General features: G+C 33.3%; 1 protein-coding gene across 1 annotated transcript in view; it reads right to left on the reverse strand.

Moving 5' to 3' along the window:
- LOC138335957 (metabotropic glutamate receptor 8-like) overlaps positions 1-19,449 on the reverse strand; it is a 105,474-nt gene that overhangs the window by 6,567 nt on the left and 79,458 nt on the right. Inside the window, exons 3-7 of the mRNA XM_069285174.1 lie at positions 18,565-18,852; positions 17,650-17,778; positions 15,328-15,519; positions 12,274-12,400; positions 2,583-3,507 (exon numbers count right to left, since the gene is read on the reverse strand). Coding sequence (XP_069141275.1) covers positions 2,583-3,507; positions 12,274-12,400; positions 15,328-15,519; positions 17,650-17,778; positions 18,565-18,852 — 1,661 coding nt within the window. The remainder of the gene's footprint in view (positions 1-2,582; positions 3,508-12,273; positions 12,401-15,327; positions 15,520-17,649; positions 17,779-18,564; positions 18,853-19,449) is intronic.

The raw sequence follows: 19,449 nt of genomic DNA on the forward strand, positions 1-19,449 counted from the left end.
GCCGTCATAAATTTTTTCTCATTCAAACGACTTCTTCTCAATAACCGTAAGACCCAAATACCAATATTTAGCCTGTGGCATGCTAGGATGAAGGCTACCAAAGTTGTGAAAATGATTAACCTTGACCTACTGTTAAGGTCACAGGGTCAAATAGGCTAAAATCTTTGAACAACTTCTTCTCATTAACCACAAGGCCCAGAGTACTCATTTTAGCATGTAGCATGCTGGATGAAAGCCTTATAAAGGTATGAAAATGAATGACATTGACTTAATTTCAATGTCACAGGGGGTCAAATAGACTTCTTCAAACTAGCCGAAAGGCTCAAGGTATTCATCTTTAGCCAGTAGCATGCTGAGATAAGTTGTGAAAACTGTCAAGGTCATGGGGGTCAAATATTCTAAAATCTTGAATTTTGAACTTCTTCTCAAGTTCTGCCAGTGTGATTTAGCTGACACTTGCATGAAATGATCCTGACATGGTCCCAACCAAGTGTTGTTATATTTTATGTTGATCCAATCTCCAAGATGGCCACCACACCCGCCATCTTTACAGTATACTTTGAAGTTGTTAAAAAGTTCTACTAGTGTGATTTTGCTGGAACTTGCCGGAAATGATACTGTCATTGTCCTATCAAAGTGTTGTTATTTGTCGGGTTGATCCAAAAACCAAGATGGCCACCATAGCCGCCATCTTAAAAAACACATTTTGTACTTCTTCTAAAGTTCTACCCATTCAGATTGGCTGAAATTTGCATGAAATGATCCTTACATGGTCCCGACCAAGTAATTTTATTTTTTTAACCATGACATCATATCTAATTGATTTCCTATACGGCTATTGCCAAGGTAGTCAGATGACCGTTAAGGCCCTGGGGACTTGTTAAAGAAATTATAGTTACCTCCCCCTTTGTGCAAACGGTAACAACTGAATCAATGAAAAGTTAATCTTCACTATTCCATACGAAAGTGGCAGTTTAGTTTGAAATGTGACGAAATTTACAAGTCAAACGCCAACTATTTCTCAGCTTTTTAACTAAATTACCAAGCCTTAAACGGTTTACAGGATAAGGGATAGTACCTTTGGGATGTGACACCATTCGTAATCTTTGGTAAGGGTTCATTAGCCTTAGCCCCGATCTACCAACGTAATTCGTTTTATTTTTCAGCTTCAATTGATTTATCTTGGAAATTTGTCTTGCCTTTGAATTTGATTAAGTGAAACTCTTCATTTGAAAAAAAAAAATCGCACCCGACGGAAGTTGATAGCTTAGATGATAATGAAAAGTAACTTAATCCATACATTTGGTAATTCAGGGAGAGACCTTATATATATGAATTGCCTGTTGTTTACATCCTTTTCAATTTCATTTATTTGAAATAAACTTTTGTTGAAATTGACATTGAAATCCATAAATTTTAAAATAAGTAACAGTACTTAATCGTGAAATATGACCAGACCTTTAAAGTCACTCTATCGTTTAAATTATCATATGATTCTGACCATAAATAACGTCGTTAACCATCAGGAGCCACATATATATTTAGCCTTGGATGTATGTATAATTTCAGTTCTGTATTATGTCATTTCCGCGTGTGCAGATTGATTGCAGGCGTTATTTAGTCGGAATTGGACTGGTATGTGTGATTGTACAAACTAGAAATGTGACAAAACATTAGGGATACTGCTGATTCAGGACATTATGAACACCAAATTGAATAGTTGCGGTTTTCAATATCATTTGACAGCAAGACGTCATTGGGGACTTGCATAATCGGATGCCATTTAATTCTTTTTCGAAAATGATTATAGCTGACATTTTGGAAAATATCACGAGCTGTTACAACTATTGCTATCTGATATTAAAAATTGCAATAATGTTTACACCGCTAAGATAATTATGATGTAAACTGTGGAATTGATTGATTAGCTCTCAAATCTTCTGCTAAAATGTGCTATAAATTTATGTTATAAATCAAACATTGTGAGTAACCATACTGATTGATATTTCTATCCGTCACTCTTGACAACGGAAATGAACAAATTTCTTATTTCGCATCACTACTCATAATTGCTAAAATACACCATGATATACACGCTAAGATCGACAATGACTAGTCTATCTGTTTCAATGATCGATCAATAGGAGATAATTTGACTTAATAAAACACATTATGAAACGATGTGTCTTAAAAAATATTCTTCGTATGTGGATATTCGCACATACGAACAAAAATCTCATTTTGTGATACCTTGCGTTCATCACAGTCAAGTGTTCGAATTTCATGGTTTTGTTAGTGTTTCAAACAAAAAGGAACTTGTAACAGTAGAGGAGAAAATTAAGCGGCCAGAGCGGGATTCGAACCGGGGACCTTCGAAAACTAGCCGAATGATCTATCGCTGAGCTACCTGGTCATCGATGATCGACCCAGTCCAATCCCGACAACACTCGCTACAGAAACTTATTGAAAGCACATTTTGCCATATGTCTATATCGTGCAATAAAGGTATAAACATTGATGATCTGTCTTGATAGTTCAAAAATTCATTTGAACGTTAGGTGATATATATGCGTTATGCTTACCTTGAAGTCACTACTCGCTCCAAAGTAGATAGGAATGAAGGCAAGCCAGACGATACACGTACTGTACATAGTGAATGCGATACACTTTGCCTCGTTATAATTCTGAGGGATCTTCCTTGTTTTAATCCCATACACAGTACAGATAATTATTAAAAGTATATTGTACATCAGGGATACAATGATGGCAATTTGGCTCGCTCGACACTTGAGCACTAGGAAAGTACTTTGCTGAAATTCGTAAGTCGTGGCTGGTTTTTCAAAGCCGAGCCACGTTAAGCCTCCCACAATTTGTACAGATACCATACTCATACATATAAAAATCTGTGATCTCGGACTAGTGTATGATGGCCGTTTGACCATAGCTTTAATTCCATTATTAAAAATCCTATATATCCGATTCGTTTTCGTCAACATCGCGGCATATATAAGACAAAGAGACACCCCTAATCCAAGTCTACGAAGCGTGCACAATACGACAGAAGGTCGTATCAACATTATCAAGGAGGTTCCATAGGCCATTGAGATTCCTATGAGAAGAACATAACAAAGCTCCCGACCGGACGCCATTATTACAGGCGTGGAGTTGTAGCGAATAAACACAGCAACCACCAAAATGGTGCAAACGATTCCAAAACTCGAAAACACAATTGGCAATATAACCCAAAGACTGTCCCACTCAAGGTGCAATATCGGTAGTCGAACACATGTGGTTTTATTGGTATTGGGGTGAAATCCTTCCGAACATTCTGTACACGTGAATTCGTCTTCGAGATATTCGTTGTCCGCACATTGAATGCATGCCCAACAACAACTTTCTCCCTTTTCCAGCTTGGTAGAGCCGAATGGACACGGATCACTACAAACAGAGGTCGGAAGTTCGCCCGTCTCTTTACTCCACTTGATAAGGCTGGTGTTGAGCCGCAAACTAAAAGATAGAATTTAATAATCAAATTATTGCCAAAGTCAACGAAAAACACAAATTAATTAAAGACGTGACCTGTTTTTGACAGATAATTGTTTTCATAGAAAAGAATGACGTTATGCCGAATAAATCAAACGAATTTTTTTATTTGAAGTTTAGGTCTGCTTCATGTATTTTTCGTTTCATCCATCATAGACGTAATCTTGTTAGAATATTTCTAACACAGGCATATTCGTGAAGCATATTTTTTCAATATTCTAATGGACCAGCTACAAATGCCTATGCCATTGCAAATTTAATGGCTTCGAAGACAGGTAACCGATAATACAGAATTTTGGACTTTATTCAAAAACTTTTAAATGACGAAGATCGCTTGAAGCATTTTGTAAGAAAATTGAATATAATTTAAACGTGTTTATGCTTCCGCTTGTTTTAATGTGACCAGGTGCGTTATTGTTTGGTGTATTTGGAAGTAATCTATACTGAAATAATACTGTCAAATGTATAGTAGTTTCTACCCTACCAAGACAACACAACACTAACATACTAAAACGTTCCAAAACGCTGATGTATAAAGGTTTCTCTTCGAATGAATAATATTTGAATATGCAATGTATCGCCACATGACGTTGCGAGAGTAACTAACAATACTTCTACATGTATAGACCATATATGGACCAATACTCCCAGCGATTTTACCTGTTGTGATACTTCTAACGTTAACATAAGCGACCATAAACCTGTATTTGCCGTCAAAAAGTATCATGGAAATGTGAAACAAACAGGTATAAACACCATTAAGTACAGATGTACTAAAACTTTTAATGAAGAAAATTTCTGTTCCGACTTGGAGTCTGCCTTTCAAGCCTCCCCCCAGGATACAAATGATGATGTTAACCTTGCATTTGATTCCTGGACTACGACTTTTACTAAAGTGCTTGACAAACATGCTCCTCTCAAAGAGAAGAGAGTAAAATACAAATCCATTCCAGAATGGTGGAATGAGGACATAAGCACAGCCATGAAAATCAGAGACAATCATAAGAACATGAACAATCTTGATTTGTATCGTAAATGGAGAAACAAAGTTACTTCTTTAATAAAAAAAAAGCCAAAAGTAATTTTTTCAGAAATGTCCTAGATGCCTGTAAAAAAGATCCTAACAAATATTGGAAATATTTTAAAAAATTAGTTCCAAATAAACCGGAAACTAAACCTGATTTTATTACCTCAAATGACATGCAAATTGATGAACACAATGAAATTGCAAATAACTTTAACAATTTTTTTACCAATATTGTCAAAGAGTATATCTCTGATAATGAATCAACACATTTACCTGATAATCTAAGCACTATAAAAGCTTTTGTATCTAGACACCTACCTGTGGACACTGTATACGATATACCAGAAATCTCATTATCTTTTGTTTCCAAGTTTCTGTCCAGTATTGACTGTACTAAAGCTACAGGACTAGATGGTATATCCGCCAAATATCTAAAAATATCAGCTACTGTCATTGCTGAACCTATTACCTCATTGTTAAACATGTGTATAAGTCAAAATGTATTTCCCGATCAACTTAAACATGCTAAAGTCAATCCTATCTACAAAAAGGGTGAAAAAAGTAGTGTTACCAACTATAGACCTATTTCAATCCTGCCATTATTATCAAAGATTTTAGAAAAACATGTGCACTCTACCTTCTATGATTTTTTTAACTAAATTCAACCTTATTATTGAAAACCAGTCTGGATTTAGGAGTAAACATTCATGTCAAACTGCTCTTACAGCATTATCCAATAGATGGTATGAGGAAATTGATAAAGGAAACCTCATTGGTATTATGTATATTGATTTTAGAAAGGCTTTCGACCTTGTTAACCACAGCATATTACTAAAGAAATTGAAAATATACGGTTGTTCAGACAGTACTACCAAGTTTTTTACATCGTACCTGTCCAATCGTTTTCAGACTGTATGTTTTAAATCATCGCTTAGCGACCCATGTGAAATTTTAACTGGCGTACCACAGGGTTCGATTATTGGTCCCCTGATGTTTTTATTATATGTAAACGATATGCCTCTCCATTGTAAACAATGTGAAGTTTTTATGTATGCTGATGACACATCCATGCAAGTAGCAGACAAGAAAACTGATGTTATCGAGTCTTGTCTACAATCTGACTTCGTAAATGTTAAAAGTTGGTGTGAAACAAACAAAATGGTCATTAACACTGAAAAAACAAAAGTTATGTTAATAGGAAGTAAACAGAAAAAACAAAGGGTTTCAAATGAGATTAATATATTATGTGATGTATCTGACAACAACAGTAAGTTAGAAAATGTCAAACATGAAAAATTACTTGGTGTTTGCATAGATGATACCCTTACTTGGGATAAACATGCCCAAGATGTTATAAAAAAGGTCAATTTTAAAATTCATCAATTATGTCGTATAAAGAAATTTTTACCAATTTCATCTAGAATTACGTTTTTTAATTGTTTCATTTTACCTTACCTTGATTATTGTTCAAATGTTTGGGGCCATTGTAGCCAGCTGTACATAAGCAAACTTGAACGAATGCAAAAGAGAATACTTCGTATTATTTTAGACGAAGATTATACCGTATCAGGTGAGGAACTTCTTTGTAAATTAAAATGGCTACCTTTTAGCAAAAGAGTAAAATATAATGAGTGTATTCTTATGTTTAAAGTTATTAACAAATTATGTCCTAATTATTTAGATTGTAACAATTTAGTATCCAATATTCATGAAAAGAAGACTAGATCAGCCACTTCAGGGAAATACTTATTACCTAGATTTAAAACAGAAAAATTTAAGAGCTCATTTAAGTATAGTGGACCATCACTATGGAATGATCTACCAGAAAGTGTTTCTAAAAATACAAAACTTTCCAAATTCAAATACGAATGCAAAAAACACTTCCTACATGTATCCCAATAATCACTGTTTCATTTGCTTCTTAATACCAATTTTTAGTAAACTCAGCACTTTTTGTTCTTTTATTGTCTTAATAAACTATCGTTAATTAATCAAACAAAATCAATTTTAATACATGCTATAAAAGCATATATTCTGTCAATTTTTATTCTTTTGTCATATTGGCATATATGTATATTAGACACTAATTCATTAAGATGTGTTTTTATTTTTTCATATATTTATGCACCATGAGCTTTATGAGTGCCTTTTTAATTTTTACTATTTTCTGTGATAATCTGACTGTGATATCCATTATAATAATACATGCAACACTGTAATATGTATGGTCTATGATATATTCCATGTTGTAAATATTGTATATTTTTATGTCGACCACTTGGAAGACGAGTCTGTGACTCAAAGTGTTATCGACTCTAAATAAAGTCTATTATTATTATTATTATTATTAACAAATGTTATCATCTTGTTTTAAACGCCATGCATTATAGTGTGGAGGGTTTTTAAATTCGGGATATTATGGCAGTCATCACAGATAAGTTTTATATTTTTGTTACAGATACTAAGTTTAATATTTTTGTTACAGATACTAAGTTTTATATTTTTGTTACAGATACTAAGTTTTATATTTTTGTTACAGATACTAAGTTTTATGTTTTTGTTACAGATACTAAGTTTTATATTTTTGTTACAGATACTAAGTTTTATGTTTTTGTTACAGATACTAAGTTTTATATTTTTGTTACAGATACTAAGTTTTATATTTTTGTTACAGATACTAAGTTTTATGTTTTTGTTACAGATACTAGATATTAGGTAATCTTTACATATAACTTGGATATTTCTGATTGTGTTTATCATTATGCTTTCATTTATTGAGAAAAACATTAAAAATATCTATTGTCAAAAGGGTTTGAAAAGTTAAAAATTATTGTAAAATAATTAATTTTCAAATTTTCTAAGGGTTCTCCACCGCCGACAGAGCATAGACAATACTCATCATTCTAGCAGTAATTGTCCTTTACTCATGAAAATATACGTCCAATTAACACAATAGAAATGTAGAATAATTGATTTTACTTTTGGTCCATGTGTAATCAGTACTCCATTTCATATAGACCATAGTGCCATGTGGATATTTTTAGGGACGCAATTATTTTTAATATTCTTATCTTGTAGTAAAGTAAGTAGCTCAAACTTTTCATTTTAGCTCGCCTATTCGAAGAATAGGGGGAGCTAATGTTGTCACCCCGGCGTCGGCATCGGCGTCAGCGTTGGCGTCCCATTTCACGTTAAAATTTGGGGCCCTTTAGAGTTTTTTTGAGTCTGTTAATTTGTCATATTTCCATGTTAAAGTTTTTGAGCTAGTTTCTATTTTGTCTATTGTTTAAGCTTAAGTCATCATAAATGTTTATGATTTTATTTTCCTAATGTGTATGGATGCTGAACGTGATAATACAACTAATTTGGGGCCCTTTAGGCGGTTTTTGAGTCTGTTAATTTGTCATATTTCCATGTTTAAATAGTAAATACTTGAACCTCAACTTCTTATAATAATAATAATAAATAATAAAAACTTTATTTCATGAGGGTTACATATTTAGTACAGTACTAATCTTACATATGGCCCTCACAACAATACGACGAAAACAAGAACAAACATGTAATACATTCATATTGATAGGAATAAACATTATTATATTGTAAACTTTCAGTCAATTTTTTTCACTCAAATTCACATTTATTCAAACACGGACTTTGTTTTGAAACAAATAAACTTTTGTTGATTAATACCAAACATACCCGGTATTTCCATTGCATTGAAACATAAAAATGATTTATAATTCATTTACAAAAACTAAAACACGATATTGTATCTACTAGCTATATATAGGGAGACAGCAGCCTATGTGGTGTTAATGATATACATGTATATAGATAAAAATTACATGTAAACGAGAATGCAAAGAAATTTCAGTTTGATAAATACATCGTTAAAAAATAAGTTTTAACATTCTTTTTGAAGGCAAATAGTGATGGCACAGTTTTTAAACTCGCTGGTAAGTTATTCCAGAGCTTAACTCCATTGTAATGGAGGGATTTTTGAACAATTCAGAGTGTGCTCTAGGTAGGATTTACTTATTTTGTGTCGTTGATCTTAACCCATATTGATACATTTCATTGCAAGAAATAAAACAAGTTTTTAAATATTCAGGTGTCAGATCATTTAATGACCTATAAACTAGTACACATGTATGATACATAATTCTATATTCGAAAGGAAGAGCATCAGTATCTTTAAACAGCTCTCTGCTTGGAGTCAAAGTTGATTTGCTCAAAATAACTCTAAGTGCTCGTTTTTTAATTTTAGTAATTGCAGTTTTTTGTTCTTAGGTCAAGCCATTCCCACATACAACAGCAGCATAGTCCATTATTGGGAGAATATATGCATTGTAATAAACTTTTTTGGCATCAACATTCAAATATCTAGACATTCTACGCAGTAAAGCAACTGCCGTGGCTAGTTTTGATAAAACTTGTTCTACCCAAGTGAGGTTTTTATTGATGTGTACATCTGAATAGGCGAGCTTTGCTGTTCTCCAACAGCTCTTGTTAACTGAAGAAAATTACTACTTCTTTTGTTCATGCTTTGATAGTGAAAAAATACAATTAGTCAGTGGTGCAGCATCTTTAAATAATCTTGTAAACATTGTCCGCGGTCTACAAGATTTAATACATTGAATGCTAAAAAAATCGCGGTACTTGCGTTTCGATTATTTATTTTTTAATATAAATCTGTTAACTCTGTAATATCACGGACTATGTCTTATATGTGTCCTATTCTGCCTGGAATTACCACCAACCGTGTAGGAGTCAATTGTATAATATAATAAGCCTTGGTTGAGGGACACTTTAACGTTGTTAGATATGTACCCTTAACGACCCACGAGTTCACAATTCAGCCTCAACAGGTTTTATATGACTTTCACAATACATAGATTCAATTCAATAAGAAACCTGCGGTGATTCTTCGCTAAACTCAGTTATCATTCAAATGCATGCAAATGTCTGTTAATTCCATTCGCCATGCATGGATGGTTGCCCCCATGCCACCACATACACGCATTGTGTATGATTCCTTTCCTAGAACTGCGCTTAACTATAGGGCAAACCCTTCTGTGACTCTACACCAGAAGCCAAACACAGTATGACAGTTGTCGATCTCCATGAATCTATATCTGTCAAAAGGTCAAAATTGGCGGGCAGAGCATATGAATGAACCTTTTCTTTTTTGTCCGACCAATATTGTCTACATCGATGGCCGAACTCATCTTGTGGTTTACGACTACTCATCCTAATTATTAGGCATCGGAACTATCCCTGTGGATTAGTCAGCTTAATGCGGTTTTTTCTCTCTAAAATTAGATATTTCCGTAATTTTGGTACAAACTAAACGTTGTATGTTGAAGATTTAACCTCTACTGATGAATATGTTCCTTATTATCAGTGCTCTTTTTTAAAAGTTGTTTTTATATGTAAATTTCATTTACTAGAAAACTTTCAGGCCATACACTGGCTTCATCTCAACTAAAACGAATCCACACTCTAATATGTGTTGAAATATCAGACCGTCTGATTTACAATATCAGACGGTAAGCAATTAACTCCTGGTGCAACAGTTCAGAGTTTTACCGGAACAGTTAAACTAATGCGATTCACAATAGGAACATTTCGTTGAACCCTCATGTGCAGATAATGATATGAACTTTTCATAACTGAATAAATTCAACGAGTAACACAATAAAGTATCGGTCACCAAGAGTTCAAGGTCTCTTTCTTTCTACTTTCATACTCATTTCGTCAGTTCGAGGCAGACATAGGGCATATTAGATACTTATTGTATGCGGGTGTCATTTCACTTAGTTCTTAGACTCAAAACATTTAATATCATTGAAGAAGCTTTCATAGTAAGCTCATTGAATCTGACGTACATTGAAACAAATCGTAAGCAAAATAATAAATAAATGGTACAGATTTCTCAAACAATGAGCTTTATATGCAACGTTGCCTTAGATACACTTTCAATCATACTCATTGAATCATTACAAGTCATATTTATGAATAGTTTTATAACCTCTTAATTGTTTGTTCATTGACATCAAATGTGTTGTGGAAATACAATAAAAATTCGCGAATAGCGCAGTGTAAGGTTGATTGGTTGTTTACAAAGTAGCTGAGTTTAAGCTTTTTTCTTAATCATGAAAGCTATGCGTAATACATCGATTATATCGATGAAAAACGCTAGAACTGTCGCACTAATGACCGCCGTGTGATAATGTCAGCTCCTGCTATTCCTTAAGTGTTTACAAATAATAAAAGTGTAAACACAATGACCCTAGAACGACAAACTTGCCTTAAAATGATCACTAACGTACTGAAAATTAATTAGCGTCATGGCTCAGCCAGGTACGTTATAATCACAGTGTCTGACCTCTACACGACTGAAAGTCGATCCTGGTGACAAAAACTAATAATTATTTAGTGTAGAAAAACATTTGGTCATCTATAAATTGATCCCTTCGTTATTATAAGAATGGTGGAGAGTCTGATTAACTGGGAAGGCAATAAATAAGTAGACCTTAATAATCCGAAATTCTGGCCAGATTATTATTAAATATAGATTGACTTTATACGTATATCGATTGTGGCACACGGTGGCGGTGCCAGCAGACACTATTATATTAGCACATACAGACGAAGTAAATATGAATGAATTTATATTGCATATGTCGTAGTTGGCAAACCAGGCAGTCTGTAGCTATCTAATTACCTTCCTTCTCATCCTAGTTTTTATGCAGATTGCATTGTCGACATGGAGAACCACGACTAGCCCATCGCTTTTTTGTTTTATTTATTATATTGATAACATTCATTCATTTTATAACTAAACACTTTGTCATTAATTATTGTAAATTGATGGACGAATACCATGCAGACGTATGCATAATTCAACGACACCGAATCGAGATACATAATCCGGAAAAAGTAACTGTCGTTAAACTTATTTTTAAGGTTTTCCGTTTTCTGTAAATAGGTAACCCATGCACGTAAAGAAACAACAAACGTTTCATAAACAGATCAGCACATTTATGAACATTGCGCTGACAGTATCTGTCTAATAATTTAACAATACTGACATAATATGTACATGTATGTCGGTGAAATACGAAATGTAGCCGAATTAAAGTTGATTTAAAAAGGTCAATTATTGCAAATATATTGGTTAATTTATCGAAGGTAAAGTCAGCATTGTCATTTTATTATATATTTTACAATCCCAAATACAAGCTTATTATAATTAGTGCTTTTTACTCGTAAAGCATTGTGCAAAATGCATTACTTTGCTTAACATACATATCTGGATAATTGAACATTTATTAGTCACCATATAGTATTAAATAGAATAAGGAGGGGAACCAAATAGAAAATCAGAAAGTAACTAGACATGCTGACAAATGTATGTTACGTCGAGATAAACATGGTTTTACCATTTATTTTCTAAGTTTTGCGTTTGTTTGACATGCAGCTTTTTTGCACAGTCATTTGTTTATCGATGTATTTAAGTACCGCAAATGGATTCAATGTTTTTCGGAAATGTTTTGTTCATTTTTTTTCTTAGAATTTAGAAGTAAACAACAGCGATTGTCCTGACTATCAATATGTAAGTAAAATGGATTTCCCATTACATCGGAAGCCACTTAGTGTTTTGAAGTATATTGATTGGTTGTGTTGTCTACATGTACCTGTCGGTCCAGTCTCCGATCAAGACATACTCGTATCGTCCATCGTCTCGTGCCTGGTACTGGTAGATATCGTACTTTCCTAGACCATCTCCCTTCTCGTTAAACCGGACAGTATCCCCACTGATGCCTAGGTATAAAAGAAACAATGATGACTAATTAATATTTTGTACTAATGACTCATGTACCATACATTGTTTAATGATTAACATGAATATATTTTTATGTTACGGATACATAACACAAAATTGAGTATATTCAATATATTCAAATTAATCCTTATGATTTAATCTATAGATAATCTCTCAATTTGGGACTCTTTTTTTTCTACGAAGTCTTAACTCGTTATATCAGTCAATCAGAAGTGATTTCTGAACTGATAAAGTAACCATTTTAAAGCAATAGTAAAAATCGAAAAAATGTATCGAAAGTCATATTTGACAACCAGTTAAATTACCAGAAGAACAATGACACCAGGACCGCCTTGAATTGAACAACTTATCGCGACCTCAAAAATCGCAATATTGACACAATTCTGGCTGTTTCCTGACCTCTTTAAAACGATGATCTTGGTATTAACTGGCACGAAAGTATATCAATTTTCAATGGTATTGAATATCTTATAAATCTCTTTCCTTAATGGACTACATTGGCCATTTTGAGTTCCAAGACCTCATTAAAGCTAAAACCTCGAAAATGCTTGTGTAACAATTGCGATTGTAAATGATCAGACTATGCTTTAATTTTGACACCATTAGGAGTTATGGACATTATCTTGAATAAACCACTAAAACAGTGCACATATGCATACTATTATATATTATCATGTCTTATTCGAAATAATAGGTCTACCAGTTTTAGGGAAACTGTGGTAACTAAGTTTGGTCGAATAGAATCTCCGATGCGATGTCCTAATAACCAGATAATGGAAACACCTAGCTGATTTGCTGTATATCGGCTTCCATCTATCAGTGTATTGGTTAATGGGGAAAGTAGAAAATCAGATCATATGTAAAATATTAAATGACAACAAGCTGTTATGTGATACAATCCTATACCCGATTACATCACACAATTATCTTGATTATGAACGATAAAATCAATCATTATGGTAGATAAGATTGAAGTCCTTGGGGAATGAAAAAAACGTTAACATGGATTACGAATAATTTCAAAATAAGCATTACTTCAATATTTACATATGTCAAAATAAGTCGGTTCTTTTGTATTAGATTTAAATATTTCATTATTACAAATATAGTCACTTTATATAGAAGAATTAAAGATCGATGACTACTAGCTTTCAATATTTCAATAATATAAATAAAGTCACATTTTATAGAAGAATTAAAGATATAGATAAATATTTGGTTTCAATGTTTCATTACTACAAATTAAGCCATTTTATATATAGAAATGTTGGTTATCTTGTCAGGAATAGGCTAATTGCTTAATTATAGCGGTGAAAGTCGGTCTATTAAGCTTCAACATTTACACATAAATCATTGGAACACTGAGGTATACGACTTAAACGTTGCATTTTATAATTGTTTGATCAATAATTGTGAGTGCAAAAATATAAATATGTACTTTTTAAAAGAAGGTTATGACTAGTTGTCATTGAGACTGATGAAGAATTAATATACATTGAAAACAATACATAAACTCGTGAGCATAAAAGTATGTGTGGTCGATCACAATTACATTAGTATCCTCACAGGATCGATTCATTATCTCGTTTTCACTATAAAAGAGGGGATGTGGAAAGAATGAAAGCTTTAGACAGGAAGCATATATCATTTCATATTCACCAATTAAGTAGTTCAACTTGTTTAGTTCTCACTAAAATAGACACCTATTGAACCTATTCATTTAGCGAAAGCGTAAATAGAAAAACGATTGCGTTGATTTTTTTTGGCCAGGCATAGAAAATAGAAAGGCAAAATTCATATACAATGTCTGGCATTACCGAACTTGGTGAGGGGAACAGAATTAACATCATATCCCCATTGGAACATCATAAACAACTTCAATAAACGCGTAACATTGAATGATCAATATTCAAAATTGCACAATTGCAAAATTTTAGGACATTCGTTAATGGGCGTGATTTTCATGGATGCTCGTGAGCTGTAGATCAAAAATATATAGTCTAATAATTATAAATGGATTCTAAATTTAAATCGTCCTCCGATCCTGATAGGATCTCATGCATGTACGTCATATCTGTCATAACAAGCACTACATTTAGAAAACTAATTTGTTTACAACTTAACGTAACAAAGCAAATAACCATCAAAGAAACCGTTGGCATAAACGGCTAATGGTGAATGTCGACTGGGCTTCCGTAAACATGCCCATTAAGACGTATAATTGCCTATCACCATAATGGAACACTATGCCTATAAAAAACGCTGACAGGTAGATTATTAATAAGTAATTAGGCTAAGCTAGTGTGGTTTTTTTTTTATTCTGTACCACTCTTAACAGATGTATATTTATCTTACAGCTCAAAGTCCCTATTCATCTGCTTTTAGATAAAATTAATTTAGTTATCGGAATATAATTCGTTATGTCGTTAACGCTTTAAACTACATCAATATTTGAAACAATTAATAAATTTTCAATATCTATTATAATATTTTTACTTATTTATTTTGAATGAACGTTGATAAATGAGTTGTAATAAAGAGAGAATGGTGTAAGTAAAGTAATTGAATAAGGAGAATGATGTGAAAGGTCTTTTGGGAAAGGCAAATATAAATGTATGTATATGTAATATATCATTGAGATGGATATAGTTATTGTTACCATGCGAATATTTAAAAAATAGCATCTTGGCACTTACGAAGCTATTTCATTTATGAAACGACATATCTACCATACAAATTAAGGATCTTTGCTGCGGTCCATATGGTTTTATAACAATGACCTCGGGCTACGACACCGGTCATTATTTATTCTACTTGGGCTATATAACACCATATGAACCTCAACAAAGGTCCATAATTGATATATTTCAACAAGGAAATTATTATACTTTAGCTTTTAACTCACCTGAGAAAGTAACATTTCTTATGTAAGCCAGAATCTCCTTTCCGGACAAATTACAGTTTTTGTACTCCCCTTTACATTTATCTGCCAGGAGATCGTGTAAAGCATGTGCTAAAGCGTACACGGAGTCGATAACGAACTGAACAAGTCCTTCCTGCTCGTACCCAACACTCAGACTCCTTAGGTTCTCGTTGCCTGTAAAATGGCACAAAAAAGATTATATCATTTTACAAAATTTAACAAAATAAACAAGTCTTTATAATAATTAAAGATTATTGATTGTATTTCCGTCATTTATTACATTAATAAATGACATCATTCACTTCAAGAATATGGAGTTTTTGTTGTGTTTTTTTTTTCATTATACACACAGAGCACATCCATGGCCTTTAATGAAGCAGAGCTAAACATATTTGTAAACACTTCTTGTGCCAACAAAACCTTATATCATAATTGAATTCCATAGTGGCTACATTCTGCATTATGTTTCGTAAGTTAAATTTCTTTCTTTCTTTCATTGTTGCTTTATTCAATATTTATTTATTTAAACTCGTACAATCAACAGCCATGCTAATTGAAGTTTATTCTGTGTTGAAGAAAAGCTTTAGAATACGATGAAAACCACCGGTATACCAGAGGGCAACATCCCTAGGTATGTTACGCGATAAGATGCGAGGACTTATGGTACATTGTGGGGTACATCATCCACCCGGCGTCTCTCCCCCTCTTATTTTCATTTTGATCAACGTTCTTACCGTGAACAGTGTCTGTATTCGTACGCGTGAACTTCGGGGTGTGCAACAATCGCATTACTAAGATAAACGAAATATAAGTTACAACTGCCACATAGCAATCTGTATGTAAATTAAAATACAATACAGTCCGCTATATCTTAAATATCATCCAGAATTAGAAGCTTACCAATGAAAGTGTTATGATTGTCTATATGTTAGGCCAGTAGCTTAACTCTCTGCTAACAAAACGACGTCGTTCGGTGTGTCAACGCATAATAATAGTAATTCAAGCTTTCACAGCTAGCAACCAGATAATTATTTAATTAAGAAATAATGTTTTAGCAAAACGATAACAAGAACTATGAGAAATCATACTTTTCATCCATTTCGAAATTGTTCGATGACGATTGAAATAGAAATGAAAATCACTTAAGTGTAAATGGAAACGATAATACTGTTCTAAAAACTTGTGGTGCAAAATAGCATACTATTATGCGCCGACGTTTGGAATTTAAATTTAAATTTGATTATTCATATTCCAAAAGCTTTTTAGTGATCATATCCGTATGTGATTTTCCAACATACCGTTATTTAATGGTATTAATGCGACGAAAATTTGATAAAAATTTTTTTTTTTTCAAATCTTTCTATCAAACAGATTTTTCGTATGATTTATTTTCGTCAACGCGATTTGATTCTAACATTCGCAGATGTTTTTTCCTACGTTGATTAAATAAGATACCACTTCCAATTCTCGAAATGATTTCTAATCTTGATGACATCCTATGGCCCACAGCACTGTTAGTGTAGTCGATGCATTGTACGGTAACGTCTGTGAGCTTAGTCTGGCAAAATGTAAAATCTTATCTCGTTCGAAAGTAATTTTCATTGTAGAAAGGCTTTCTCTGATATAATGTCTTGTTCTTCTAACATTTTACATCAAATCATGTAAAATGTAAACGCAATATGGCATTTACTAGGACTGTGAACTTGTTTCACTGTTTATTGCAGCAATGGAAGAATAAATTATCTGGCGAATATCAGTTTTTATGTCAATATGTTGAGTGTGGTCACAAAAATGACACTAGCCACTTGTCGATATGGGTATCTACACCTAAGTTCTGTTAACCAACTTCCTTTCGCGTGCGATTTACTTTCGCGAATTTCTCGATCCAAATAATTTTGCAAAAGATTATCTCCACGAATTACATTCTAAAACATATTTATTTATAGGAATTTCACTTGCTTTATTCTTTCCTTTGAGAAAGAAGCCGCTAAATGTAGCTGATCCTAAAATATTTTTTTTTAAACTGCAGACACTTAATATTTGGACTTTAGTGTACATGGTCAAGAAAGTCGTTCATATAGTTATGTTTGTCTCCGTTAAGGTTACACAGGGCAAATATATCAAAATCTCGAACATTCTGTCGTATTTCAAAACTAGATATAATGATACAGACTTGTCATCGCTAGTAATGCGTTTTCGTATTGTTCGAAAGGTAAACCTCGCTATCACAACAAGACCCTCATTATTTCTACTGTAAAGGACAACAATTGATGGACTAATGAAGTCGGTTATGTTGATATATACCTGAGCAACGTTTCCTTCCTTTGGACTGTCGACTGATGCTACAGTTAAATATTGTTTCCCAATATTCGGCAAACCAAGGATTTTTGGTGTTGTGTTCTGGCGACAGGTTGAGAAAGTAATCGTCAAACTCTACGAAAAGGAAAGAACATAACATTTTTATTGTGAATTTTTATCATTTTTATAATTTCAATGAATATGCAGCTGGATTTCCGTTTTGAGTTCATCATGTTCTGAACCCATGTCTTTGCGTTCTAGTCCGTCATTTAAGGTGCTAGTGTCAGTCAAAGACAACTACCACAATGTATTGCGAGTACATCACCTTTTGCTATTAATGTTACCTCAAGCAAAGCATTCAAATCAACTCTAAAATGTGCATTGAAAATTATCATAGATATCATTAATCTAATACTTTAACCATATTTGTTTCGGCGCAGTCAAAGTTTATCGCAAATCTTATTTTGAACAGATTAGCGCTTTGTTTGGTTTGGTATATTAAATTTACGCCATATAAGAACCGGGTCATGTTTAAGGACGGCCTCCATGGATTTAATGTATTGCCTGTATGAAGTGCATTGTGGGTGTTTTGGTATATTCGTATTGTGTTTTCTTGTATAGTGGAACTTTTAACCAGGATTAGATTCTGCCATGTCTGGAATATGTGTATAACGAACCATGCTTACAACGAAGTGGATTTGTTGGTCCCCTGAGCTGTTTGAATCGTGCTCTACTGTACTACTATTAACGTTATACAGGGAATACATTAAGCGCAAAGTCTCGGTCGCGAAAGGCGCTAAAATGGAATTACCACTAAAATATGATTATCGTTTAAATATAATTTCAGTTAAAATATGTACGTTTACAGTACTGGTTCCTGATCTATGCAGTTTTTTTTTTATTTCTATAGAAACATTTTACCTTCAATTACATGTCGTTTAGGAAGTATAGTAACGGCATCCACTGCGGCGACTTCCTGTCCAAAAACCGGATGTACTTTTGCGCCCCAGCTATCACTAGCCAGAAACCACAAAGTTTCGGATCGATTTGAGCGCATGAGCGCCTGAAGGAGGCGTTTAGAATTGTCTTCGTTGACAAACATTACCACGGCTTTGGCCCGGTCATTCCCAATTAGTTTTGTCACTGTGGTATCGAAGTCTTCGTCTGTGGAATCACGGGAAATGGACAGTCGCTGGGCTATACAGATATCTGAAAAGACAGAAAATCACATTGAATAAGTTCATTTCTGTAAGTATCATAGTATCATAGTGTATTAAGAGAATACCCCAAAGTTCATATTACCTGACAAATATGTCGTCAATAGACGAAACAAGACAGGATTGTCAGATATGAACTCTAGAAAAGGTTTAATATCTGACAGATAGTGTTGTATATCGTTCATTGTTAGGTTTGGTGAAAATAGAGAGTGACTTATTTTTCAATGTTTTCAGATCTCGTTATTTTAATTGACTTTGTATTAGGTTCTAGTAAACATTTTAGTTTCCTTTTGTATCTTAGGGCGACACAACAAAGATACATTGATATATAGCTGATCTTTTTCAAATAGTTAGACATTTTATACAACATATTAAACGACATATTAAGTCTTTTTTTGTCTTTTGAGCATCTTAGCGGTTGCATTGTACAATATGGAAATATTTCTTTGCTAAACGTTTTTTTTATCTTGAACTACGTAAATTCCATCATGACCATAGCTGTGAATAGGACGTTAATAAATCAAACAAACAAACAAACCAACAAACCTTTATGCATATAACAGACGTCAGTTAATGGGACGGCTCTCGA

The sequence above is a fragment of the Argopecten irradians genome, chromosome 12 (assembly GCF_041381155.1).
Source record: "Argopecten irradians isolate NY chromosome 12, Ai_NY, whole genome shotgun sequence".
Taxonomy (NCBI): domain Eukaryota; kingdom Metazoa; phylum Mollusca; class Bivalvia; order Pectinida; family Pectinidae; genus Argopecten; species Argopecten irradians.